The sequence below is a fragment of the Lepus europaeus genome, chromosome 5 (genome assembly GCF_033115175.1).
Source record: "Lepus europaeus isolate LE1 chromosome 5, mLepTim1.pri, whole genome shotgun sequence".
Taxonomy (NCBI): domain Eukaryota; kingdom Metazoa; phylum Chordata; class Mammalia; order Lagomorpha; family Leporidae; genus Lepus; species Lepus europaeus.
This window is the reverse complement of record NC_084831.1, coordinates 119867650-119895425: the sequence shown is the minus strand read 5'-3', so window position 1 is coordinate 119895425 and position 27776 is coordinate 119867650. Positions and strand designations below refer to the sequence as shown.

Genomic DNA, 27776 nt, shown 5'->3' with positions numbered 1-27776 from the left:
ATGGAGGCCATAAAGAAAAAGATGCAGATGCTCAAGTTGGACAAGGAGAATGCTCTGGACCGTGCCGAGCAAGCTGAAGCGGAGCAGAAGCAGGCAGAAGAAAGAAGTAAACAGGTAGGCAGCGGCGTTGGGCTCGCTCACCTGTTGGTGAACATGACCATGGATGGAAGGGTCTTTCCCTGGTATTGGGCGTGATCACTGGTGCCAGGCCCTGCTTTGATTGGAAGGGACTCCCTAGGCTCACTGGAGGGGCAGAGGTCATGCAGGGCATCCACCTCTCACACTGCCTAAATGACCTTGGGAAAGTCAGTGGCCCCTTCTGCGTCACAGTGTGTCTTCTGGATTTAAGTAGATGTGGACCGTGTTTTGGAAGAACCCCTAACTGCTAAAGGAAAAGGTAAGAGTTTAGCCTGTAGTGTCTCTTTTCTTTTAAACAGCATCCCAGGCACCACTTAGATATTTACCCAGGATGGTTTGGCGTTTTTTGGGTCAGAGGTTATGGCGTCACATGGGGAGCCGTGGCTGAACTCCTGGGGTAGTGGGCTGCAAGTGGCTAGGGAGAAAGTGATCATTCTGGAGACAGTAACATGGAGGTGGGGCTCAGAGATCCCTCAGTGTCCTCCAAGAACCTGTATGGCTGTGTGTGGAGGTCTTTGTGTGTGACTCTCTGGGCTCTTGTAGCTGGAAGATGAGCTGGCGGCCATGCAGAAGAAGCTGAAAGGCACAGAGGATGAGCTGGACAAGTATTCTGAAGCCCTGAAGGATGCCCAGGAGAAACTGGAGCTGGCAGAGAAGAAAGCAGCTGACGTGAGTATTAGGGCATGGGTTTAATCTACACACGTAGATCTTCATGTTAATATGACTCAATTCCAAACACACTTTAACGTTTACAAGTACATACTTCTGAGTTCACAGAACACAGACATATATATTCACACACAGTTTTGACTATAACCACATATGCCCTCATCACAACATGTATTGTCTTTCTTAAAGACCTACAGAAGTCATATTTTTGGCTTGCTCTCAGCCCGGGAGTTTAATTCTCTTTTCTAGGACCTGGACAAAGGGAGAGGATTCCAAGTTATCACATATCCCATCTCCTCCCCCATGCCACATTCTTGTTTTTTTGTCCAAGGCTTGGCACGTAGATATGTGTATTAATAGGGAACCTCTCATCTCTCAACTACCCGACAAAGCCAGCTCAGATTTCACAATGGGAAATGGAGGTCACATTGACCCTGGCCCTATATGGATTTATTTATCTTGATGAATGTGGGCATGTGCCCATTGTGAGATGCCATCAGAAGCATCGTTCACAGGGGAGCAGAGAGGGCCTCAGAGTGATAGGTTATAATAGAAACGAAGCAGGAATCTTAGGGAGGAAAGATATTACTGCTAGGCCTTACCCTATGACCTTGAGCATTGTGGCTTCTCATTTGAAAAGGAAATAAACTCTCTTTTCCCATTCATATTATCTCATAATCACCTACTTTCCTTCATCTGCAACCTTGAAGTTTGACGCAAAGGTAAATGAGAGACTAGATAGGAAAATTGTTTTTGAGGAAAAGTATCTGAGAAATCTAACGGCAACAAGAGACTGTCCCAGTTGATGGAAAATACAGTGAACAGGAAAGAGGAGTGTATTTAAAATCACATTTACTTCTGGAGAATATCTAGAGGAACACAGTGTATCTTTCACACATACTCTCAGACCCTCAGGTGCAGGCTCTGGGCCAGAGGTTTCTGATCTTCCCTTTGAGTTCCTACCACTTCCAAGGACCCAGGAAGCAGTGAAGGTTGAATATATGATGCCAGAAATTAGAAACACAAACTTGAACGTACAGATTATATAAACGTATAGTTTCCAAAAGTTTCAGACTCTGAAAACTATTAATTCTCCCTTTGTGGGAACCATTACAAACAAACACAATACAGGCTACCTTTAGGGCTTGGGCAAGGGCTTGTGACCAGCTTCAGTCGCCTCTCCGGGGTTCCAGGGACAGATGGGTGGATCTCGCTGGTACGGGCACGAGGATGGACGTTTTCACAGATGAGCACCATGTCAGGCTCCTCATGGGTTTTATGAGATGTTGGGTAACAATTCTCTGGGGGAAGTCCTTAGGCTGAAAGAGCTAGTGATGTGGGCTTGAGGAGATGTTTCCAGGAGCAAGAAGGAGAACAAGTCTAACGTGAGCTCTTGGGAGAGGGAGAATGACAGAGGCTCTAACCAGTGTGCCACTATCATCAGGAAGAGAAAGGAATCTACTGGGGATGAATTCTGTCTATGCTGAGCTGTCCACACACACACACACACACACACACTCTGCCCACCTAGATATGGTCTACTCAGTATATTCATTTGAAAGAAGTTTCCTCCTGTTTACACAGGAATCCAACAAAACCATTTAAGTGTATAAAGTGTGGGTTAAACATACCCTCGTCCCACCTCTCTTCCCCTTGTTGGCTTTCCCTCAAAGGGAGTACCCTCAGAGATATGGACAAGAACAAGAAGTAGGACAGGGAGGTTGTGGCCAGTAGGCAACATTTTATCAGGCAAGTTTGAAATGGAAGCAGGAAGAAAAGCTTCTTTCCTCAAATCTGGGGTCAGCCCACGACCGCCAGTGGTGTAACTCTCACCACAGCCTGGTTTTGTAAATCGAGTTTTATTGGAGCATAACCATGCTCAGTCATTCAAGTATTGTTTACTGGCTTTCTCTCTACAATGCAGTAGTTGCCAGAGAACCTGCGACCTGCAAAACCAGAAATATTTATTCTTTGGCTATTTAGAGAATAAGTTTGCTGACCCCAAAGGGTCAAAGAAGGCAAGTGAGGTGTTTTCAGAAATGGGGAGATATGCTGGATAAGGAGGAGGAGCAAGGATTAGAGTAGAAAGCAAGGGTCATTAGCAGCATGATATGTGCATCGCTGAGGGAAGGTTGCCCTGTCCAATCCAAAGAGAGTTAATGGCTCAGCTTCTGTTTTTGAGATTAGTGAAGAAGTCAACAGAGCATATTACCTGCATGTAGCTGTAATGGGAAGTGAGGGCGAAGTCAACAAGTGTACATTTACACAGAAGTTCTGGTTATCTGAGAAGCCTTTCTGGAAAGTATAGGATTTTCTAGAACTGCTTTAAAAAAGAAAGGGAGAAGGTGTGGCAAAGCCAGTCCAAACTTAAAACTGTGGCAAATATACACACGTAGATTTTACCAATTTAGCATCTTTAAGTGTACAGTTTAGCAACAGTAAGTATATTTATATTATTGTGTAACCACATCAGGCCCTGTTAATCCATGATGAAATCAGAAGCAGTTTAGAGAGACACGGGGAAAGAGGAGTGCACTGGTTGGGTCAGGTGCAAAGCCATAACACCCTTTTTTAGTGACAGGCGGTGGGAGAGATGAGGAGAGAAGGGACAGGGATAGACAGAAACCTGTTGGTATATTGTATTGTTTGTCACTAGGAAAACAATACTGTTTGGCTCCTTGCCGCCTATGCATCATGTTCCTAAAGGCTCCCAGGAGCCAGCCCATCTGTTTCCCTGGATCAAGAGGAGATTATCTGTTCAAATCTGCCACCTCAGGAATGCAGTGGTGCTCTCAACACCCCTTTGGCTGGTCTAGGATGAGGTCAGCTTCTTCACTAGGGCACAGGGAGATGCAATAGTGCCCCCTACTGGTCAGCACCCAGATGACAAAATCGCACTTCTGGTCCGTCCCTCTGGTCAGATTTCTACAGGGTAGAGTTTACTGGGAATCTGAACCATGCTCTCTCTTCCCAGTTCCTGGGGTAGGAGAAAGCTTGCGGAGTGGGAAATCAAATGGCACAGGTTACTCTACTGAGCCAGTATCTGTCCAAGTTGTTTCTTCTGAGCGGTCAGTATTTCCCAAAAGAGACAGGAACACAGAGCCCCTGGAGGGGCATCCTCAGGCCAGACTCTGAGGACATTAGTCCTTTCAGGGGTTAGGATTTTTGATTCTAAACCCTGTTCCGTATCATCATTCCCTAGGGGAAAAGAGAGCTGTACCAGAGGAGAGCTGATCACTATTACTTACTGGGAAGGGAGGAGGAACACAAAGAAACAAGAGAAAAGATAAAATTCTCAAGTCTCTTTACTGTGGTGCTTCCAGAAATCCTTCAAGGCAGTACTTGTAGGGGCGGTTTGTTTGCTTTCCTTTTTTTTCAATGAATTTTTTTTTTAAATTTTATTTGAAAGGCAGAGGTGGGGGAGATAAAGAGAGAGAAAGAAACAGAAATCTTCAATCTCCTGGATCAAATGCCCATAACAGCCAGGGCTAAGGTCAGGCTAAAACAAGGAGATTAGGACTCAATGCAGGTCTTCCACATGGGTGGTAGGGACCCAAGTACTTGAGCCATCAGCAGCAGCAGAGTAGCCAGGACTTGAACCAAGGCGCTGTGATACGAGATGTGGCGTCCCAAGTGGTGACTTTGTCACTGCACCAAATGCCTACTCCTTAAGGGGCAGTTTCCAACTCTTTAATAGTTTCCTGGGGGAAGGGTATCTAAAGCAGCAGCGGTGGTGAAACTGGTGAAAGTTATATCAGAGAACGAAGGCTGGTTCCATAGCATGGTTTTCTAGGTTCTCATGTCTTGCTGTTGCACAAAGGACCTGGTAGCAGTGGTCTGTAATAGAGGATTCCTTCCTAAAAGGACATCTCCCATCATTATCCACAAGATGGATTCTAAGTGAAGGTTAAATTCCAAGCCATGAATCCCTGCAAGGTGTGAAGGGGATGGCAGGTTGGTTAGTTGGTGGTGCATATTGGCACTCAAATGTGACAGGGAAAGACTGGTGTTCTAAATAGCACACTTAAGTCCATAGCTGATGACAAATAGAATGAGAACTTTGCCAACTTGCCCATCTCTTCCATCTTGAAAGTTCCATTCAGTGACTTCAAAGAGATGGGACAGAACCTACCTGAGCAGACTTTGACAGGAGGCTGGAGGGGGCTCTTTTGAAGGCAAGGCTTGGAAAGTCTTTTAGGCTCTCCTTACAAACTACTTCTGCAGTCTGTGGTGAGTTGGGAGGAAGCAGAAGCAGAATGTTTATTCCGTAGAGAGGATACGGGGTACCCTAGTGGGTAGGCGGTGGTGGGTAGGCATTGGAGGGAAGAGGGGTCACCTGCGGGAGGTTAAGGGCAGCCCAGTACTGAACCGACCACCGTGGGCAGCTCGCCTGGCAGGAGAGGCCAGTGACGCGCCTCCCCGTTACCATGGTAGCCCTCCCTCTTCCCAGCCCCGCCCCCCTTTACTGGCCGGAGGAAAGGCCGTCGCCGTCGCCTAGGGCAACCAGGAGGCCCCGCCCCTCGCTCCGGCCGCGACTCTCCTCCAGTCGAAGGCCTTCCCGCCTGCCTGGCGGTGGGAGGGCTCCGCGGTGGTGGCGTCACATCCGGGCGGGTGGGTGAGTTCCGGTATTTCAGGGAGGAGCAGGCGGAAGTAGGGGTGAGAAGCGGCTGCAGCGCCGAGCGGAGGAGGCAGGAGCCGGAGCGCGAGGAGCAGCTGGGTGGGCACCATGGCCGGGATCACCACCATCGAGGCGGTGAAGCGCAAGATCCAGGTTCTGCAGCAGCAGGCGGATGACGCAGAGGAGAGGGCCGAGCGCCTTCAGCGGGAAGTGGAGGGAGAAAGGCGGGCCCGAGAGCAGGTACGGAGAGGGCGAGGCTCCTGAGGGAGGGGTGGCCCTGGAGAGGGAGCCGGACCCTGCTGTGGAGCGTGGTCCCCTGCGGTCGGGGAGGCTCGGAGATGGAGTTGCAGCTTAGAGGATGGGTGGGGCTCCGCTCTGGAAGGGACAGCGAGCGGGCGAGGAGGGGACTGGGTGCTTGGGCGAGCAGGCAGGCTTGACCTTTGAAGGCATCGAGCCTCATCGGACCTGGGGAGTGATTTTCCTCCTCCTCTCTCCTGGCTCATTCATTCAGTGCCTCGCAGCCGGGCGCGGCCGGGGGAGGTGCTCAACGGCTTCTCCCTCCCCCACTTTCTCATGAAGGGTGGGGGGACTTTGCTCTGGCTTGAGGTTTCCGGCCCGAGAGGTTAGAGAGTGGGGTTTAGAGAGTGGGTGGGTGCTTCTGTGATCTGGGAGGGGCAGGGCTGAACCTTCTGTGAAAGGGTGGACGGCTGGGGTGGGAACTGCCGGAAAGCCCCCGGCCTGGCCTGCTGCCTGCTTTTCCGCTCCCCTCCTCCTGCTCAGGAAGTGAGGCAGCAGTCGGCTAAGAGGAAGCGCGGTGCTCCCCCTCCCTTGACGAGCTTGAGGCCACAGCACCGGCCTCCATCCTCCGGCCTGCGACCCTTTCCTCTTCACCGGGAGATCTTGCGACTGTTAACACCCACTTTCCCGGTCGGGGCGAAGAGGCGTGCAAATGTGGGAGGCAGCCAGACTTGCCTGGCCTTATTCAGGATGACCTGGACGGCAGGAACTTCGGCCAGATTCAAGCCTGTATCGCTGAAGTGTGATCAGTGCAAGCTGAACTAGTTAAGGATGTATCTTCCAAGCAGAGCTGATAAGCCAGTGTGCGGCAGACCGTCAGCTGGCGTGCCAGAATCGAGGTTTCGGATTGACCTGGCCAATGTGGTGGATGCAGATAGAGAATAATGAGTTCTGGGCGACCATAGTGATGTTCCTCTGATATTTCTCCATTGCCCGGTACACTGGCTTTCTTCTTTCAGTTCATCAAATATTTGTTCAACTGAAAGTTGGAACATAGAATGTTGGTGGAATGAATGATGATTCTTGAGATTTCTTGAAACCACTTTCTGTTTAGAAGTGGTTGACTAATTTTAGTAAGCCATTTATTTTCCAAGGTCTAGGACGAAGTCTAGTGGGTGGAGCTGATCTCCTGAGTTGAGGCTTTGGTCTTGGAGGATTTTGAGAGTAAAGTAACCATTGCCAAAATTTGAAGATCTGATGAAAGAACTCTTGTGGTTTACTGGTGTTCTTTGTTCTTTTTTCCCTTGGTGCTTTGCGGGGTGTGTGTGGGGGTTGCTGCTCCTTTGGGGAGTGACTGAAATGTATTGATGGGGAGGAGAGGGTGGGAAAAGGATGGGGCAGTTGCCCTTCAGGTTGTTACTTGCAGACTTTAGAGTACTCAGTTTTATAACTGGGCCTGGGGGTGCTGGGAGCCTGCTGTCTTCCTTCACCGTTTTCTAGGTAGATTTGTCTCTTGTCAGTTTGCCAGCAACTCCTAATTATCAGTTCAAGTGAGGTGGACTGGCTGGGTGACTGACTAGTGACACTTCCTCATCTCCTTTGTTCTGGAGACTACCTATTCCCCACGCGGGAGACAGGATGGCTGAAGGAGCTGGCCACGTATTGAGCTGTGGAGTCTTGGGCTCAATATTATAATATGGCATCCTAGAGTAATCTCAGGTGGATGCTGTTCCCCACCCACCCACTCACCCACGGTGGTGACTGATAGTGGAGCCAGCAGCCTCAGGTGTTTTCCTAAGCTGCTCCTTCATTCAGAGGCTGCCAAATTTGCTTACTGAGCTGAGCCCTAGTAAGGAAGTCTTCAGAATGGGGAAGTGGGGTGGTAGTTAAATATGTGTGAAACCAGTAGCTCCTGGGTGCCTAAGCTTTTGACTTTGTGCTCTAGTGAGGAGGAGACACCATGGGAAAGGGGCGTGGGAAGGGGCGGGGTGCTTGGTCTGCTCCTTATCCTCTTAGGGCATTCTGGAATGTGGGGTTTGCAATCCCTCCCTCCTCTGGAGCAGGAAGCTCAGCACTCCCTGATGGTATCTCATGGGATTGTCAATTATTTCTCTGGTTACTTTGTATAACATCCAAGCCACCCCTGTTGGGAAGCTGGATGAGTCCAAAGCTAAGACACTATTTAAATGTTGTGCTGGGATCCCACTTCTGCTTTGGGCCTAGACATCGACCTTTTATAATGTAGTACCCTGTCAAACCCACTTTCAGTTTTGTTTCCTTTGTACTTCTGGCTAAAATTAAACAGATGGCAATATGATATTTTGAAAATTATTTATTTGTAAGAGTGATGGGGGTGGGAGGGGGGATCTTGAATCTGCTGGTTCACTTTACAAATGGCCCCATGGCCCATGTGGGGGCCAGGCTGAAGCCAGTAGCCCAGAAATCCATCTGGTCCCCCATGTGGGCGGCAGGGCCCAATTACTTGGGTCATCCTCGTTGCTTTTCTCAGGTACAGTAGTACCAGGGAGCTGGATCTGTAGCACAGCAGGCAGGACCCAAACCTGTGCTCTGATTTGCAAAGTTAGAGGTGGCCGCTTCAACTTGCTGCACCTGCAACACTGGGCTGCAACATAAAGTTTAAATGCAGTTTTTTTTTTTTTCTTATCTGTTTTTTTGTGGTGGTGGTGATAAAAAATATGCAGAACAAAATGTATAATTGTAACCTCTTTTAAGTGTACAGTTCACCCCTTATGTGTTTTTAACCTCTTAACTTCCCTGGTGTGTGTGTGTGTGTGTTTTCCCCTTTTCTAAAAAACTTGAAGGAAGGAATGAACTGAGCTCTTTTTTTGGAGGGGGTGGGGAAAGGGAGTGAGCATTGAACAACAGTTTTGATTCTGGCCTTAATCTCAGATTCTTAATCTCTAGACGGGGCTAGAATGTTTTACTCTTGGGTGGTTCTCTCCTACTTGGTGGGGTCTGGTGGCCTAAGCAGCAGGCTTTATCACCTTCCTTTGGTTTGGATTTGCTTTTCTGCGGCGCCCCGCCCCCTGCAAGGAGCACACACTCACAGGAGAGGCAAACAGCCCTTTGCTCCTAGTGCCTCACTTAGGCTCCACCTTTGTTGACTTTGGGGCCGATAGCTCTCTGTTCCCTTCCTTCCAGCCTGCCTGCCTCCTGGTAGAATTTAAATTGCCCAAGGACACGGAGTCTCTGTGGGTAGGTGCAGTCCTTTAGGCTCAGGGTCAAGCCCAATTCTTCTCATAGTCTTTCTCCTTTCAGTTTCATCTTTTCTGTCTAAAAAGAGGAACCCCAGCATGGCAGATTGCCAGATGTAGGCTAATCCCCTTCTGCCCGTGGCCCCATTCTGCCCCTGAGCACCATGGTCATGTCAAGTTTCTTGCCTGGAAAGGTATGATGTACCCTGGGCATGTTTGGAATGGAGGATGGTAGCGTTGAAACCAAACATTTCATAGCTGAAGCTGTTGTCAGGCGTCTTCTGAAGTTGCTGTTGCATTCCACTCCCACCGCTGGGATCTTTGCCCTCTGGGCAGTGGAGAATCCTATTATTATCTGAAGGGTCAGACCTCAGAGTATGTCCTCTGCGAGAGGAGCCATCTGAAAGGCCACAGCCGCACCCGGGCTGGCGAGCTACAACCTGAGCTGACGGGGAAAGCGCAGGGCTGACTATTTCTCTGGCCCAGACTGAGCCACGGAATCCTATTCAAACTCTGGTGCTTGGTTATTCACCTGAAAGGCTCTGACTTGAAGGAAAAGGCAGGTTGTCTTCCTTATTCCTTTAAACAGCACATCAGGTCTTGATTTTACAAGCTTTTGTTTTTTTGTAAAGAGAACTGATCCTCTGGGGGAGGAGAAAAAAAGAGAACAGCAACATCTTGGGCTCCCCGCCCCCTGCCTTGGGGTCTGCGGAACCTTTGCTGGGATTCCTGTCTTGGGCCCTGCTCTCTGACACAGGCCTTTTCATGCTCTCGTGGGCACTGAGATGTATTTTCTCCTCCTCTCTCTTCAGCTTTGCTAAGAATTCTGTTGCACATCCTGATTTGTGGGAAAAACCACCCAAGGCATCTTGTTGTTGTGGAGACTGTACACCCCCACCCCCACCCCCATAGCCTGTTAGCTCAGGTTTGGATAACTGCTGGTGAGCCGGGTTGGGACCTTACATTTCAGGAGCTTCTTCCAAACCCGCTTGCATTTTTTTTGCTGCTTAGTTCTAGGCATCCGAAGAGGGTGAGTTGTTGTACTGGCCATTTGCTAGTGCCCTGCCTGATAGCCCGGCTTGATCTGGACTGGCTGGCCTTGTTGGGTTTGTGAGGAGAGATGTGTGTCGTCGTGGGGACATCTGTTTTCCTGAAAGAGCCAGAGCATACCATCTCCGTGCTGGTTTGAATGGTATAGTTAGAGACAGGAGTGGTCTCTTAGTTATTTCAGCTTATGTAGCCATCTCCGTTTTCTTTTTCAGTAGTCTGGTGGTTAGAATGTAGCCCCAGCTCCCCACCCTCCCTTCCTAGTCTCTCGAACTCTCATATGTTTATATGTGGAAAATTTTGTGCCAATCCTGACTGTTAACAGGAGTCTTCTGGGCCATATCCTTCCCCATAGGGGCTGATGGCCCAGATTTCTACAGCTGCCCCTACTGCTGCCTGCTAGGAGGAAATCAGGGTAATAGAATTCAGGCACAATCTGGGCTGTAGAAGAGAGATCGTGTTTACCAGGCACCTGGATAAGCATCTGAACTGGGCGGTGTGCAGGGCAGATTACATTCTTGTGTGGTTGTGGCAGTCAGCATACCTGCCACCGTAAAGGCTGGGTCTGAGGAGGGAGGCGTTTCTGCCATGAGAGTGTGGCTGGGTGTGCACTGCCGCCTCTGTTCCTTGTTTCTTATTCCACTGGCGGGGAGGCAGCATGCATTTCTTGGATTCTAGCCTGTGCTTTGTTGTGGGATGGCTGCCAGGAGAGGGTTGCCATAGCTGTAACTGGGGGGTGATGCTGCAGGGATGGCTAGAGGTGTGGAAAGGACATGGTGGAGAAGTTCGCAGGAATAGTGGTTGGATTGGTAGAAACGCTCCCTTCTGCCCCACGTGGTTCTTGTCATATCAAAGCAGAGAAGTTTAACCTGCAGCAGCTCCTCGTCAGTTTAAGGGGATGAGGGAACAGGTTCAAGGGATGGGGGTAGATATCCCAACATTCCGTTCTTCTGCTTTCCAGTCTGGCCGGCTATTCTGGAAGACATTCTCTTGGCTAGTTGTGTTCCAGATGTAATTAGGGTAAATTGATCAGGGTTGGCCACTTGAGTTAAGTAACAAATTAATAGATAACCCAAGATTTCCTCTTTAAAGACGCCTTGCTTATTTATTTTTCCCCTTTATGAGTCACTTGGAACAAAGGTGTTGAGGGTGAGACACACCTCCAGGCCACAGCTCAAGCAGAAGGAGCCCTTCACAGGCTACCTTTGCTGACGCCTTCTGTTCAGGAATTTGAGCTGAGTCCAGAAGCAGTTGGTAATGTCACTGGTCTGCACAGGGAACTGAGTTTTAAAACATGCTTCCTGTGGAACATCTGGGAGTTGGTTGATGGGGAAGGGAGGAAATACACATATATAATGAGATCCGCTGGGTTTCTTAGCGTCTGAGTTTCTAATCTGCTAGGTTCTGGCCTCTTTGTGTCAGTCAACTCCAGTCTTACTGTGATAACTAATTCTTTTCACCATGTCTCTGATTCCCTTTTCCATTCTTTCATTTGAACACAGGCTGAGGCTGAGGTGGCTTCCTTGAACCGCAGGATCCAGTTGGTGGAAGAGGAGCTGGATCGTGCTCAGGAGCGCCTGGCCACTGCCCTACAAAAGTTGGAAGAAGCAGAAAAAGCTGCTGATGAGAGTGAGAGGTTTGTAGGGGACCCTGCTGGAATGAAGGTTTTGAAAGTTCATAATATCTTTGGTCAAGATCTCCTTATAGATCTGTTTTTGTTTTGTTTTTGAAATAGTAACCTATTTTTTTTAAAGATTTATTTATTTATTTATTTATTTGAAAGGCAGAATGATAAATCTTTTTTTTAAATATAAAGATTTATTTTATTTATTTGAAAGAGTTAGAGAGAGAAAGGTCTTTTATCCATTGGATCAGTCCCCAAATGGCTGCAACAGCTGGAGCTGAACCATTCTGAAGGCAGGAGCCAGGAGCCTCTTCTGGGTTTCTCATGTGGGTACAGGGCCCCAAGGACTTGGGCCATCCTCCACTGATTTTCCAGCCCATTAGCAGGGAGCTGGATTGGAAGTGGAGCATCCAGGACTCAAACTGGTACCCATATGGGATGCCAGCACTGCAGGCCAGGGTTTTAACCTGCTGCTCCACAGCACTGGCCCCAGAGTGATAGATCTTCTATCCCATGCTTCACTCCCCATATGCCCACAACAGCCAGGTCTGGACCAGGCTGAAACCAGGAGCCAGGAACTCCATCTGGGCCTCACATATGAGTGGCAGGGCCCAAGCTCTGGGGCCATCTTCTGCTCCCTCTCAGGCTCATTAGCTGGGAACTGGATTGGAAGCGGAGCAGCTGGGATTTTAAGTGGCACTCCAGTATGGGATGCAGATGTTACAAGCTGTGGCTTAACCTGCTTGCACCACAACACCAGCTCCAGTAACCTCTATTGAAAAAATAGAGGGAGGGAGAGACAGAGAGATCTTCCATCCACTGGTTCATTCCTCAAATGGCTTCAATAGCTGGGGTTCAGCTAGACCAAAGCTGGGAGCCAGGAACTTTTTCCAGGTCTCCCATGTGGGTACAGGGGCCCAAGCATTTGGGCCATCCTTCGCTGCTTTCCCAGGCCATTAGCAGGGAGCTGGATCGAAAGTGGAGTAGCCAGGAATCAAACTGGCTCCCATATGAGATTGCAGGTGGCTGCTTAACTTGCTATACCACAACACACAGCCCTGGCTCCTCCTGCCTTTGATCTACAGAATCTGAAAGTCTGGAGGTAGAGCCAGCAATCTGTTTGTTAAAGATTATTTTATTTATTTGCAGGGCAGAGTCACAGAGAGAGGGAGGGACAGAGGTCTTCCATCCGCTGGCTCATTCCCCAAGTGGCCGCAACAGCTGGGGCTGGGCCAGTCTGAAGCCAGGAGCCAGGAACTTCTTCCAGGTCTCCCATGTGTGTGCAGGGACCCAAGCACCTGGGCCATCTTCTGCTTTCCCAGGAGCATCAGCAGGGAGCTGGATTGGAAGTGGAGCAGCCAGGATTCTAACTGGTGCCCACATGGGATGCTGGTGTCTCAGGTGGCAGCTTTACTTGCTATGCTACAGTGCTGGCCCCCAATCTGTGTTGTAATTGCTTTGTGCAAGTTGGGATTTTTTTTTTTTTTTTTACATATATCTTCATAAAAAATTTCTAGAAGAATTATTGAGAACGAGGTTATCTCTGATGGAACCATTCTAACGTGAGCAGGGAGACTTATACTTTTTCCTTTATGCCCTTTTGGTATCCACTCATACCATACTTCCTTTCTTAATAAACATGTAGGGACTGGTGCTGTGGCTTTGCAAGTAACACTGCTACCCACAATGCCAGCATTCCATATGAGACCGGTTGGAGTCCCAGCTGCTCCACTTCCAATCCAGCTCTCTGCTATGGCCTGGGAAAGCAGTAGAGGATGGCCCAAGTGCTTGGGCCCCTGCACCCACGTGGGAGACCCAAAGTAGACTCCTGGCTTCTGGCTTTAAATTGGTGCAGCTCTCGCTGTTGCGGCCATTTGGGGAGTGAACCAGTGTATGAAAGACCTCTCTCTCTCTCTCTCTCTCTCTCTCTCTCTCCCTCTGCCTTACAAATAAATAAATAAATCTTTTTTTTTTTTTTTTTTTTTTTTTTGACAGGCAGAGTAGACAGTGAGAGAGAGACAGAGAGAAAGGTCTTCCTTTGCTGTTGGTTCACCCTCCAATGGCTGCCGCGGCTGGCGCGCTGCAGCCGGCGCACCATGCTGATCCGATGGCAGGAGCCAGGTGCCTATCCTGGTCTCCCATGGGGTGCAGGGCCCAAAGACTTGGGCCATCCTCCACTGCACTCCCGGGCCACAGCAGAGAGCTGGCCTGGAAGAGGGGCAACCGAGACAGAATCCGGCGCCCCGACTGGGTCTAGAACCCGGTGTGCCGGCGCCGCAAGGCGGAGGATTAGCCTAGTGAGCCGTGGCGCCAGCCATAAATAAATCTTTTTAAAGATGTATTATTTTTATAAGGAAAAATTTTATTTTTTAAATTATTTGAAATGCAGAGTGACAGAGAAAAAGATCTTGCATCCATTGGTTACTCCCCAAAATACCCTCAATATTCGGGGTTAAACCAGGCCAAAACCAAGAGCCCAGAACTCCATCCTGGTCTCCCACATAGGTGGTAGGGGTCCAAGTCCTTGAGTTGTTGTCTGCTTTCCCTGGCTGTGCATTAGCAGGGAGCTGGATCAGCAGCAGAGACCAAACAACAGCCCAACCCACTGCACCCCCTAGCCCCAGGAAATTTTTTTTTCTTAAATAATGGTGGACTCACACTTCCTGCTGCCTCCCCTTAAGATTTATTTATTTGAATGGCAGAATTAGAGAGAAGGAGAGACAGATTAATCTTCTGTCACTGGTTACTCCCAAAAGGCTGCAACGGCCAGGGCTGGGGCAGGCTGAGGCGAGGAACCAGGAGCTTCATCTGGATCTCCCAAGTACTTGGGACAGTCTTCTGCTGCTTTCCCAGGCGCATTAGCAGGGAGCTGGATCAGAAGTGGAGCAGCCGGGACTTGAACTGGCACCCATATGGGATGGTAGCAGCTTTACTCGCTATCCCTCAATTCCAGCCTCCCAGGAAAAGCTTTGAAAGAAATAATTAAACTCTGTCGGTGCTGCTTTTGTCCTGTTTCTGGCAGAGGTATGAAGGTTATTGAAAACCGGGCTTTAAAAGATGAAGAAAAGATGGAACTCCAGGAAATCCAACTCAAAGAAGCTAAGCACATTGCAGAAGAGGCAGACAGGAAGTATGAAGAAGTAAGGCACCTTCTGTTTGTCCCTCTTTCTGCGGTGACATCAGCCTTCTTCAGAGAACTGTGGCAGAAATGGCTTCTTTGCCTTACTGAGCTGTACCTTGATCTCTTCCTGTAGGTGGCTCGTAAATTGGTGATTATTGAAGGAGACTTGGAACGCACAGAGGAACGAGCTGAGCTGGCAGAGTCGTGAGTATCTTGCTCCCCAAATCTTGTGGTACTGTCTTGTCTCTTCCCCCTTGGCTTGGGCACTAATATGAATAAACTAGCATTCCTTCAACCTTGTTAAACAGGGCCCTGCAGAGGGAGCCAGCTGGCACACTTGTTTCAGAGTCTGAGAATGGCTTTGGGTTTCCTTCCCCTCTTCACTTGAGTAGTGACAGGTGTCAAATGAGGCTTGCTTTTTTCTTGTCGGGAGAGCTTACAAATTAAGGGAAAATAAAGGCTAATAGATGGTATACAGTTAACTGGAAGACCCTACCCAGTCCATCGACCTGGAGATTCTGACTGCTCCCCTCTTGGCACCTCTGGGCCTTGTATAACAAAGTCAGCGCTGATGCATATATATTTGTGCTTCCCTGGCATCCCCCTCCCAGACATGACATATCATGACCATCGTAGTGTTTTCTTCCCATTTTTTGAAAAAAAATTTTTTTTTTCCGTTTTGCTGCTTGTTTTCTTGCTGTGTTCCTTTTTGACCTTTTTCCCTCCCACAACCGGGCTTGTGCCACCCCCCCGTGACTATCACTAACAGCCGTTGCCGAGAGATGGATGAGCAGATCAGACTGATGGACCAGAACCTGAAGTGTCTGAGTGCTGCTGAGGAAAAGGTACTAACCATTACATGCAGAGAGGTTACATGATGGTGTGGTTTGGTCTGGTTTGGTTTTGTTTTGCAGCTGCCTCCCCTCCACTGGTTGAATTGTTGAGTGTTTTCTCACCTCTCCATCGAATGCTCCATTCTGTTCCACGTCCTTGGCATCTTTCATCTCTTTCCTAGTTCCTCCACTGCCTCTCCACAGGGTGTCTCCTTCCCTTGGGTGATTTGGGGGACTGTTTGGGTTGGGCATTTGTTCCCACCTCCACCCCAGGTAGCAGGTACGACTTGTTCCTGGTAGTGATTTCTCTCAAGCATTCTTTCTTTGTTAGTATCCAAACATTCTGAACTCAGGAGAGTCCAGCTCCTGACCTGTCCTGTGGCAGAGGGAGGAGGGTTGATGCTTGCTCAGGTTACCTGGGAACTTCTCTTCCCCAGTGTACCTTCCAACTCTCTCTACATATAGGTTCAATTCACCTCTGTGTGTCTCTCTCCCTTTTTTTTTTATTCTCTTCCTCTTCCCCTTTCCTCTCCTGTGGTATTTAAAATATTCACAGTAAGTGTTCTGAGCTGGAGGAGGAGCTGAAGAATGTCACCAACAACCTCAAGTCTCTTGAGGCTCAGGCGGAGAAGGTAGGGGCTGGTTTGTGAAGGTGACAGGCTTTGGGGCCTGGGCCCAGCCCTGCCCTTGCTGAAAGACTGGAAATACCCCTTCCTTATAGAATCTAATAAGAATGCCCCCCTCCCTGAATTTTATTTATTTGAAAGACAGAAAGATCTCCTACCCACTGGTTCACTGCACAAGTGTCCATAATAGCCGGGGCTGGGCCAGGCAAAAACTGTTAGCTAGGAATTCGACCCAGTCCTTCCTGAGTGGCAGAAACTTAAGTATGTGATCCATTGTCTGCTGCCTGCCAGGGTGCACAGTAGCAGGAAGCTGGAATCAGGAGCAGAGTCAGGACTCAAACCCAGATACTCCAGTATGGGATGTGGCATCCTAAGCGGCATCTTAACCATAATGCCATAGACTTGCCTCAGAAAATGTCTTTTTCCTACGCACCTATACTTACCCAGATGCCTGGGTTTATTGCTGATCCTTGCACACTTTGATTGCTTCTGTTAAAAATAGCTATGTGGTCTCGGGTGCCTAAAGTCAGGGGCTCCTTAGGCTCCTGCTGCTGTGCCAAAAGGCAGAGATCAGGTCTTTCTAGCAGACAGATGGGCAACAGAAGCAGCTCTGAGACCTAATGAGCAATCAGGACAGATGCCTTCTCTTTATTATCATGTGGGCGTGTTTCAGTCCTAAACAGCAGAAAGGAAAAACACCACCTTGGGTTGATCTGAATAAGATCAGAGCTTAGGTCCATTTTAAAAATAAAGTTCCTGGAGGCTTTTAACCTGAGGGTATGGTGGAGGTAAATGTATAGGCTATTGGATTTTAAGGACCCTAATGTCCCAAACTGGGCCTTACTCTTTCTTGGACCACTCAGCACATTAAGTCCAAGAAGATACTTAATGTAGGAGTAAAGGTAGGGAGGGGGGAACATTGTCTCTGTGACTAATTTCTACTCTGAAATTTTTCTTTTTCTTTTACAGTACTCTCAAAAAGAGGACAAATATGAGGAAGAAATAAAGATTCTCACTGATAAACTCAAGGAGGTAAGCTGAGGGCATTTTAGGGAAGGACCAAGACATTCAGAGCTGTATCAGGCGTTAATGTGGATTTAGACTGGCTAGCCAGGGCTCTGAAAGTTCTAGAAGTTGAGCGTAGAAGAAGTTGAGATCCTTCTCTTTGTCTCGTTCACCTAATTCTGATCGGTTCCATATTTCCCCCAGGCAGAGACCCGTGCTGAATTTGCTGAGAGATCGGTAGCCAAGCTGGAAAAGACAATTGATGATTTGGAAGGTATGGAGCCTGGGAAAGGGTTAAAGTAGAGAAATGTAGAGGAAGCCCTTGCCCGATAACCATTAATTAATTGGTAGTCACTTGGCATATATCAGGTGCCCATCCTTTGCCATGACTAGGTAAAATGGGTCAATCCTAGAATTGAATTTTTACATTGAATTTTTTCTTTTAAAAAGACTTTACCTAATATTCTAGAATTTGCCTCCTTCCTTCTGAGGAAACGTAATGGTTGCCTTTACCTCCAACTTAGTAGAGTGTCTTAAATCTTTAGTCTGTGTATTGAAATATATATACTGAAATACATATTGAAATAAATATTGAAGCCCTGATTTCAGGTGACAAAAGTTCCTGCCCCTCCCCATGACTACTTTTGGCAATCCCGTTCCCTACTCACGTGTGGGTGTGTCCCAAGAGATGAAGCTCTGGAATAACCACGTCTTGGAGCTTAGCAGTGCCAGGGGCTTTGTCACTGCTTCCCATCCTTGCAATTTGGCAGCTGTCTAGCCCGACAAGGGAAAGTACCCTTTGCCTTGGGAACCCTGAGGTGTGCTCTCAGTAGCAGGATGTTCTTTGGAGGAGTTTGAGGAGGCAGCCTTTGGAGCAAAAGGGCCATGAAGAGTGGTCAGAGAAGAGTGGTAGGCAGAGAAGTGTCTGTGAATGTCTGCCTTTTCCCTGTTCTGTTTCTGTTCAGTGTTATCGTGGCTAGGAATTGGGCTAGTTGGGGGGTGGGAGTGGTATCCTCGAGTGTCTTTGGTAACAGAAATTCCTACTCACGACTGGGCCGGGTTCTCAACCCTTACTGCAATCAGATAAAGGCATCAGGAAGTGCACTTGGTCCTCGGGGACAGTGGATCTGAAAGTGGCTAGTCACAGCTGCCAGGATAGATGTTTTCTGATATAAGACCCGTGGTCACATTTTTCCTAATCTCTGATTCCCTCTCTTCACCTGCTCTGATACCTTTCACTGTACCCCCTCATTCCTACCTGTGGTTCCTGTGCCTGTCCAGATGAGCTCTATGCCCAGAAACTGAAGTACAAGGCCATTAGCGAGGAGCTGGACCACGCCCTCAATGACATGACCTCTATGTAACTATCTGACAGCAGAGTGGGGCTGGGATCTTGGCTTGTGGGAGGGAGCGGGTATAGGCTCTGCGTAGTGTGCTTTGGTTTTGTCCTTTGGAAACTAGAAGCTCTGCCCTTATCTGAAAACATTGGTGCTGGTTACTTTGTTTGGCAGAAGCTGGGGAGGCAGTTTAATCTTGGGTCAGTCGTAGAACCTGGATCTATGGGTAATTTTCATACTGTGTACTCACAGTTGATTACATTGTGATTTTTCTATTTGTTTCACAAATCTGATCTCAGGGGATACGTTGCTAAAGGTAAAGTTCATCTAACTAAGGCAGTCAGGCCTGGAGAGCCGTGACCTGGGGTCTTAGCAAATCGTAACAAAATTCAGGTCTCCTGAGTGTATTTGATTTGTGCCCTGATATTACAGTTCAGGGAAAATACTCCAGATGGGGAAATATCCAGTTCCCCTAGGAATCAAGCTCAGTCTCTGAAGCAAGCCAAGTGGTAAACAGCACCAAAAAGAGTTGTTGGGGACTTCATCTGTTTGCTGTGGACCCCTGATCTTGACGCTAATCTGCCTCTTTCATGTATCTTTCCCACTAACCCTGTAAAGAAGCCAAATGTCTCAGGCTGTAGTAGCTGGCTCTTTTTTAGCATTCCTGCTGCCACCTCTTCCTTTTTTGCACCTCTTCCTCTCTCTCAGATTGCTATCTCGATTGATGCGAGTCCTTCTCACCTAGAGTATCCTTACTTTTTCACACAGATAACTATCACCGTTACTGCTCTGTTCTGGATCTGCCCCCTTTCCTCGGGGAACCCAACGCCCCACTCTCGCTCTGGATTCCATTTGGGTCAGCCTGGCTGGTCCCCAAGGCCTTAGGATTTGGGGGACACAAAGCAACTTATGTATTCTCTTCTACCCCAACCCAAATTAAAATGTTGAGCTACTGGAAGCCACATGCCACTCTGATTGGTGTCACTGACAAAGCTGCTGCTGTCCCTAAAAAGGAGCTCTGGGGGTATGATGTGGAAAACAGCTGTTGTAGACTCCCCCTCCTCTGACTTAAAATCAAAGCCACTTTTGTGTGTGTCTATTTTTTCTTGGCATTTAAACTCAACTGAGCTGAATCTATCAGAGTGGTGAACTAGTAGAGGTTCCTTAGAGTAGGAATTAGCTGAGTGAAATTGTCTAGTCTTTTTACTTCCTGACTCAAATGGTCCTGGCCTGGAATGTGTCCATTCTCTCTTCAGGTTAGCTTCCTTTGATCTAGTGAGACTGACAGGCCTTTGAAGTGGCTCATGGTACATGTTCTCCAGCCTTGCACAACCTCAAAACACCCTGACCATCCATCCATACACCTTATTGCTAAAATGGACCAATTGTGCCACCCCAAATCTCTGAAAAGTACATAATGGACAGAATCCACAATGCTTTTTTACATATTTGACGCTTACTACCATTTGCCTGCTAGTATGTGCTGGTGGGATAGAAGCCAAGATAAAGTATTACTGGAAAAATGAAACAACCAATTATGCAGTATTTCAAATAGTGTGTACATGCAGGTACGGCTTCATTACATACATTACTTTCTGCTAGTGGAATTGTTCCTGGTTCAGATTATGTTCCTGGTTGAGATTATGGTACAAATGGATTTATCAGCTGACACTTACTGAAATCTTCTGGGTGTAGGAGCAATAAATGGACAAGTAAATTAAAATGAGAAAAGCAATAAAGATGGGAGCACCATCCCTACTCCTACCATTGCTCAGAATCTAGAAGGAGAAAGAACAACATACAAAAAGCTAAAGACATTCTGATGAGTGCCACAAAGAATAAAGTGTTATGGAAGTAAGGAGAGAGAAGAGATTGAGTCCAGTAAGGGTGATTAGGAAAGACTTCTGGAAGAATACAGATAGTAGATACTCGTAAGATAGGTACTAAAACTTGCTTCTTCTTTATCATTGGGCTCCAAAGGATTACATTTTTGATAAACAGAGTGAGGTTGAGGGGTACTGCATATTAAGCATTCTGGTTAAAGAGAAACAAAATGATAAAGGCACAGATTGAGATGGGAAAAAACACAATAGCTATAAAGATAGATTCAGAGATATATTTATTTATTTGAAAGGCAGAAAGAGATTTTGCATCTGTTGGTTTATTCCTTCAGCTTCCAGGCTAAAGCCAGGAGCTGGTAACTTCATCCAGGTCTCTCTCCCGTGAGTGGCAGGAACTCAAGTACTCGAGCCATCGTGCACTGATTCCCAGGCACATTTAGGGTGCTGGATCAGAAGCAGAGTAGCTGGAACTAGAACTGAAACTTGATTATGGGATGCAAGTGTCTAAAACAGTGGCTTAACCTGCTGCACCACAGTGCCTGCTCCTATAAAGGTAGATTTAAACAGAGTAGGGCACAGAGGTATGTTCTAAAATCAGACTGGGGAGTTTTAATTTTGATTGGTGACAAGCTTGCCACTAGAGGTTTTGAACCAGGCATATGTTATGATCTGAATACCATATAAGAAGAATTAATTTGGCAGCTAAGTTAAGCTTGTGTGGGAAGGGGAGCAGATTACCGGAGTGATTCACTACGATGATGGTTCCCAAATTTTAGTCATTTGCATACCATTTTTGATGGTTTTTGCCATATTTGCATGCTGCCTACATTATTGATTTCTTCACATCTACTCTTGTTTTCAAATTTGATTTATTCTTATTCTGCATAATTCTATTTTGAAATCAAAAGTTTGATGTGCTGGTGTTTTTCCTAAGGCACATTCAAATCGATACAGCTAATAAAGTTTTACAGGTACGCTGCCTGAGTACATACCACTACTGTGTATTACATATGCTGCTGCACACACATTACTAGGAAATAATATGCCACACTTTAGGAAATACTGAGTTAGGTGTTGTTGTTGTTGTTTTTTTTTTTTTTCCCAAAGATTGATTGATTGATTTGAAAGGCAGAGTTATGGAGTGGCAGAGGCAGAGAGAAAGAGAGAAAGTCTTCCATCCACTGATTCGCTCTCCAAATGGCCACAACGGCCGGAGCTGGTAGCTGAAACTCAGTCCTGGTCTCTAACATGACACCCCAGCACTTGCCATCACCTGCTGTCCCCCAGGGTGTGCATCAGCAGGAAGCAGAGCTGACTCAACCCAAGCAACATCTTAAACTGCAGTGCCAAATACCCACCCCACCACCCCTTCCTGTCAGTGATTGGACAGTACAGTTCTAGACCTTAAGCATGCTAGGCAGAAGGATTGGGCTTTGGATGGACAAAGGCTTTTTCAAAAGGAATGAAGTAAAGAGAATAGAAAAGAGTGAGTGCCAGTCCAGGGTAGCAGAGTGAAATGTGCAGTGCTGAGCTCATGCTTTTATTTAACGGTATACATCAGAGATGTGGAACCTTTTTTCTGCCAAGGGCTGTTTGGATATTTTAACATCATTCTCGGGCTATGCAAAATTATCAACTTAAAAATCAGCCTGCTGTGTATTCATTGAATTTCATGTCCTGCCTGCGGTTGCCTTAGCAGGGCCAGACCAATTGATTCCGCAGGCCTCACGGCCCCGTGGGCTGGGTGTTAGTACCCTTGGTCTGCATCCTTCAGTAGCTGTCCTGTGTTACTTGAGACTGTACGAACTATGGGGATGCAATCAAGCAACACAGCAAAGAACTTGGCCCTTTAACTTTTTCCCTGCTCTTAATTTCTCAGGCCCATAGGCTAATGTGTTGGAATTCATTCTTCCCTCTCTTGTTACCTTTGTTGATATGAAGAACAGAAAACATGGCTGGTTATCTGTAGGGTAGAACTGAACCTGCGACGCTGGGCAGCCTTACCTCAACCCCACTCCATCTCTTCCTGTCACATGATATTGATCAAATGCGCCCCAGCTCAGTGGGATTGTTCCCTAATCAACTGACCATGGCTAAAAGAAACGTTGAGTCAAATGGACTCTCTGCCTTATCCTTTTAAAAAAATATTTGCATTTTTAGTGTATTTTCATTTACTTGAAAGGCAGAGTGACAGAGATCTTCCATCCTCTGGTTCGTTCCCAAATGCTTACAACAGCGAGGGCCGGGCCAGGACTAAGGCACAAGTCTGGAGCTCCACCTGAATGTCCTTCCGAAGGTGGCAGGGGCCTAAGCATGCATTAGCAAGAAGCTGGATCAGAAGCAAAGTAGCCAGAACTTGAACTGGCACTCCTATATGGGATGTGGGTGTCCCAGTTTAGCTCCACCACAGTGCCCACCCTTGCCTTGTCCTTTTTTTTGTTTTGTTTTGCTGTTATCAAGGAACTAAGGGCTTTAAGGAGTTAGTATCTGATGTTGTGCTTTTAGTTACTGCAGATAACAGTCTGGAAGCTAAGTTCAAGGTGAGAAAGCAACTGCGTTGTTCTGACCTCATAGGGAACTCTGCCTTCTAGGATCTAATCAGGCAATAAAATGCTCCCATTCCTTCTGTGTGTGTGAATTTCTTCCATAAATGAAAAAATCCTCACTGACCAGACTATCCTGAGGGATAAGACCCTGATTATACTCTTCTTTCCCAAGATAGGAGTGGGAATTACATAAACTAATTTGGATTTAAAAACCCTCTAAGTTCAGGGTGTACATGAAGTGCGAGAGTTCACAAATTTGAATGTCTCCCATTTGTCAAGGATGCTGCAGCGAGTAAGGCAGGTCCAGTTCTAGGCCTCATGGCGCTTTATAGACTAGAATTTGTTGTCAGTGGTGAGCTTTTGTCATTCCGGGTAGGACAAGTCTTAGATGTACAGAACAGTCCTGCACATTAATGGCCCCGCACATTTCCAGATTCTTCCTTGGAGGAAGGAGAGGGACAGTTCTACCCCTATTGAGAACCACTGATTACATAGGAGGTACAATTTAAAAAACACCCTGGAGCCAGAGTTGTGGTGCAGAGGGGGTTAAGCCACTGCTTGTGATGCCAGGTATCCCATATGAGTGCTGGCTGCTCTACTTTTGAACCAGCTCCCTGCTAATACACCTAGGAACACAGCGGGTAGTGGCCCAGGTACTTCAGCCCCTGTCACCCACACGGGAGACCTAGATGGAATTCTGGGCTCCTGGCTTCAACCTGGAATAGCCCTAGGCATTGCAGCCATTTAGGGGAGTGCACAGCGGATGAAACATCCTCTTCTGTCTTTCCTCTTTCCTTGTCACTCAGCCTTTCAAATAAATAAGTTTTTTTTTTTTTAATTAATTCTAATGCTGTTTTTTAGTACAATTGTTATTTATGGCAGTCCTCCCAGGCTTTCTGTACCTACATACTTTCTGTTTTGATAATAAACATAAGGTAGCAAATACTATTGGAACCATTCTGGCCTCCAGCTTTCTGGTGGAACTGGGAAAACCTCTGCTCCAAAGCCAAGGCCATCTGAGCAGTGCCCACAGATAGGACAGGAAAGTGTCTTTTTCATATTGAGATCCGGAGAAAGTATTTGTGACCTTCAGATGCTGACACTGGGAGGGACTTTGGCTTTCCTGTCTCCAAACTAGTATCATTGGGCTGTTCAGCTAGATTTGAATTCTACCCCATTCCCTAAGGTGTGCTGCAAGTAGAAAATCCCGATAGAGCCAGTAGACTTCAGCAGGTAACTGCTTGTGTCAGGAATGCTTTTGTGTATAAGAAACAGCACAGCAGTAATTTTAAATAAATACAGGCTTGTATTTTTTATTTTTTTAATCACAGAAGTTTAGCCATGAGCAGCTGTGATCTCTTGTAGCTGGGGTTTCTGGGATTCTCCTGGCCTTTTCTCTTAAGCTCTAGTCATCATTTTCATGTTCCCCAAAGTTTTTCCAGAAGCCCCCATCTGACTCTCTTCCTACATCTCATTTGTTGGAACTGGATCATATAATGGCCCCTCACTGCAAGGCAATTTGAAAAACAGGGTAGTGTTTTTTTTGTTGTTGTTGTTGTTGTTTTTTAACTTATTTATTTGAAAGGCAGAGTTACAGAGAGTGAGATCTTCAATCCACTAGTGAACTCCTCAAATGACCCCAATAGCCAGGGCTGGGCCAGGCTGTCAGGAACCTGAAACTCCATCTAGGTCTCTACATGGGTAGCAGGGCCCAAGCACTTGGGCCAACTTCTGCTTTCTCAGGCACATTAGCAGGGAGCTAGATCAGAAGTGGAGCAGCCAGGACTCAAACTAGTGCCGTGCAGAATTCGGGAGCTGCAGGCAGCAGCTTTTATGCTATGCCACAACGCTGGCCCCAGGGTAGTTCACTCTGTTGACCCAAACAGGTTTGGGTTCTTTTAGTAAAGAAGGAGAAATTGAATATTGATTGGATAAGCCACTTAGGAGGATCTATCATATACCATCGCAATGAGAAGTATTAGAAACTGTAGGATTGGGCAGGTATTTGGCCCAGCAGTAAGGATGCCAGTTGCGACACTTGCATGCCTTGTCAGAGTGCCTGCGCTCAACTTCTGGCTCCAGTTCGTGATTGCAGCTTCTTGCAAATAATGAACACTGGGAAGCTGCAGTGATGGCTTCCGTGGTTAGGTTCCTGCTGCCCACATGCCCATGTGGGAGATGTTGACTGAGTTCTCAGCTCTTGGCCTTGGCCTGGCCCAGCCCCATCCATTGCAGGCTTTTTAGGAGTGAACCAGTGGATAGAAGTACTTTCTTTCCCCTTTTCTGTCTCTCAAATAAATAAATCATGAGGGGGAGTGTAGGATTAAATGAGTATGGGACTTTTTATCCCAATCTGTCCTTCATAATGCTGTGTTGAATGCTTTTACAGAAAAATGTTCAACTGCTCACATCAGTTTCTTTGAACCTCTGATTATTGTGAATGTATTTCTTCCAAGCCGACTGGAGCCCTTCCTTTGCCCCTTTTCATTTGTTTCAGTTTCTCAGCCCAGGGAAGAAAATACAAATACTGGGAAGGAGGTTTTATTTTAATTGCTTCTCCCCCTCCTTTAAAATGTTGTCTTGCCAACTTACCAGTCTGAGTTTCTCATTTTATTCTTCTGCCAGTCGTTCCACCAGCTGACCGACTGCTACTGCCCTCTGTCTGAATCCTGCGTCTGTCCTGCATTACAGATGCATGCTCCGTATGCCAGCTAGTTGAGAGACTCCACAGTTATTTCTGGTACTCTACTAACCTTCCCTTTTTCTCTTTCTCCTCCTCTTTCTCCTCTCCTTTTCTTGTTTTCCCTTCTCTCCGTCGCTGCTGCAGAGCGTCTCTACAGCCAACTTGAGCGAAACCGCCTGCTTTCTAATGAGCTGAAGCTAACGCTGCATGATCTCTGTGACTGACGGGCTGGGCTCCCTGATGCCCATTAAACCGAGCTTACTGCTCACACCACTGACCTGGACCCCAGCCAAACGCTGATTGTCTTTCTTACACTTCTTATAATTTGGCCCAAGCAATTGCTTTTTAAGTGGGGCAGTTAGAATGTTGTTGATCTCCTCACAGCACTGTGAAAGCTGTATAGTTAATGCTGTATTTCAATCCTTTTACAAGAGGTTATGGGTGACAGCGGGAGGGGCTGAAAGAGTACAGTGAAAACTCTTGGGAGAATTTTGTTTTCCACCCTTAATTGCTGCTCTTGCACTTGTGACTGTAGGATGTGTTCCCTTGCATGGCTGTTTTCTAACAATAAAAGGACTGACTTGGCAAGATATTGTAGCTGCTTCATCTGCAGGCCGAGGGATGGGCCTTTTTGACTGGGTGGAAAAAAGGGAAGGGAAAGAGGGTGTGGGCTGTGAATGGGGGTTTGCATTGCTGTCGCCTTCTCTGAGTGTTTTCCCTTCACCTCCCTGGCGCACTCAGAGAGCCCTGCTCGCTAGGCAGGCGAGATGCTCTGTGGTGGTCAGCTGCTGGATTTCCTTCCACCTGATGTCTTCCCCTTTGACTCCTTTTCCTGGTTTTACATTTAGTTGCAACTAACTGTCATAGGCTAGTTCTGGACAATAGCTTTGCAAAAATCTCGGGAATTTGCTTACAAGAATATGTTTGGGTAATATTTCTTGCCTTTGTTTTCTTTAAAAATTCTATGACTTCGCTATGAGGACTGTTGCTTTATCCCTCCTATTCTTTTACTTCCTCTCTCCTTTTTGGAGAGACAGTGTAGAACCTGAGGACCTTCCTGTACCCCTTCTCAAGTTTAGATTATGTTGTTTATACTGATAGAAATGGCCATCTCTTGTTTGCAATGATCAAACTCCAGTGAGCCATTGCAAGTAAGTGCTGTCCTGTGGGCAAAGCCCTTAAGCATGGGCAACGATGTTATGAAGGCCTGCTTCTTCAGTGACTGAAAGCGGAAAGTGTGGTTGGGTGTGGGAGGGAGAGGAAATGGTTGACTGAGGTCCCCAGCTCCCTCCCCCAGGAAGTACAGCAACACTTGCCACTTAGTAGGCAAGCCAGAGGCCCTGCAAAACCCAGTGATGTGATAGCTCACTTCTGTGTCCGAGAAGGCAGCTGCTTTATTAACCTGCATCTTCCCTGCAACTGGAAAAAGTCTTAGAGTAGGCAGACCTTGAGATTCACCGTTTATAATTTCTCTCCTTTATCCCCATTAGATAAACTGAAATGCACCAAAGAGGAGCACCTCTGTACACAAAGGATGCTGGACCAGACTCTGCTTGACCTGAACGAGATGTAGAGCACCCCAGTCCCGCCCTGCCGCTGCTCCTCCCTCTGACCCCGACTCCACCTGAGGCCAGCCTGCCCGGAGCTGACCTCTAAACTGAGGGCTGATCTTTTAACTGGAAGGCTGCTTTCTCCTTTTGCCACCCACCTCCTCTGTCCTGAGACCCCGCCCCCATGTCTTTTTCACCAAACTGTCTCTGCCTCTTCCCAGAGATTCCAGTGGGACTAGAGGCTGAGCACTTTGGGAACAACATTTAAGGGAATGTGAGCACAATGCAGAGTGTCTTTAAAAGCATGTTGTGATGTACACATTTTGTAATTACCTTTTTTGTTGTTGTAGTGACCATTTTGTAAAACATTCCAAGTAATTCCACACTCTGAAGGAGCAATCTAATCCTTTTCTTACTTTTTGAAGGTAACTTTTCAGCTTAATGCATAGTGCCCTGTCCACAGAGCAGGGCAAGAGGTGTTGGGCCTGCCTTACTGGGCGCCAGACAGAGCCCAGGAAAGACTCCTCTGTGGGGAACCTCACTGCTCTGTACAAAGCATCAGCCAAACCAGAAAGGTGATTCTGGGAGGAGTTGGCCAAAAACAAAAACCCCTCACGCTGTTCAGGTTTACAGCTTTAAGGTATCTTTGGACACTGTTTTTTTTTTTTTTTTTTCTGTTTTGTTTT

The 27776-nt window shown here is 47.2% G+C and overlaps 1 protein-coding gene across 13 annotated transcripts; it reads left to right on the top strand.

The window, feature by feature from the left end:
• Nucleotides 1–27776, top strand: TPM3 (tropomyosin 3). Of its 13 annotated transcripts, XM_062192319.1 has the most exons (10): nucleotides 1–114; nucleotides 682–807; nucleotides 11427–11560; nucleotides 14571–14688; nucleotides 14803–14873; nucleotides 15439–15514; nucleotides 17098–17160; nucleotides 17338–17407; nucleotides 18415–18493; nucleotides 27031–27120. In XM_062192319.1, the coding sequence occupies exons 1-10, from the start codon at nucleotides 1–3 to the stop codon at nucleotides 27032–27034; spliced, it is 855 nt and encodes a 284-aa protein (XP_062048303.1). In that variant the 3' UTR covers nucleotides 27035–27120. The 13 variants fall into 13 exon arrangements, with proteins under 13 accessions (XP_062048303.1, XP_062048302.1, XP_062048301.1 ...); XM_062192318.1 differs by lacking the exons at nucleotides 15439–15514; nucleotides 18415–18493 and adding an exon at nucleotides 16059–16134 and having other exon boundaries at nucleotides 27031–27776; XM_062192317.1 differs by lacking the exon at nucleotides 18415–18493 and having other exon boundaries at nucleotides 27031–27776.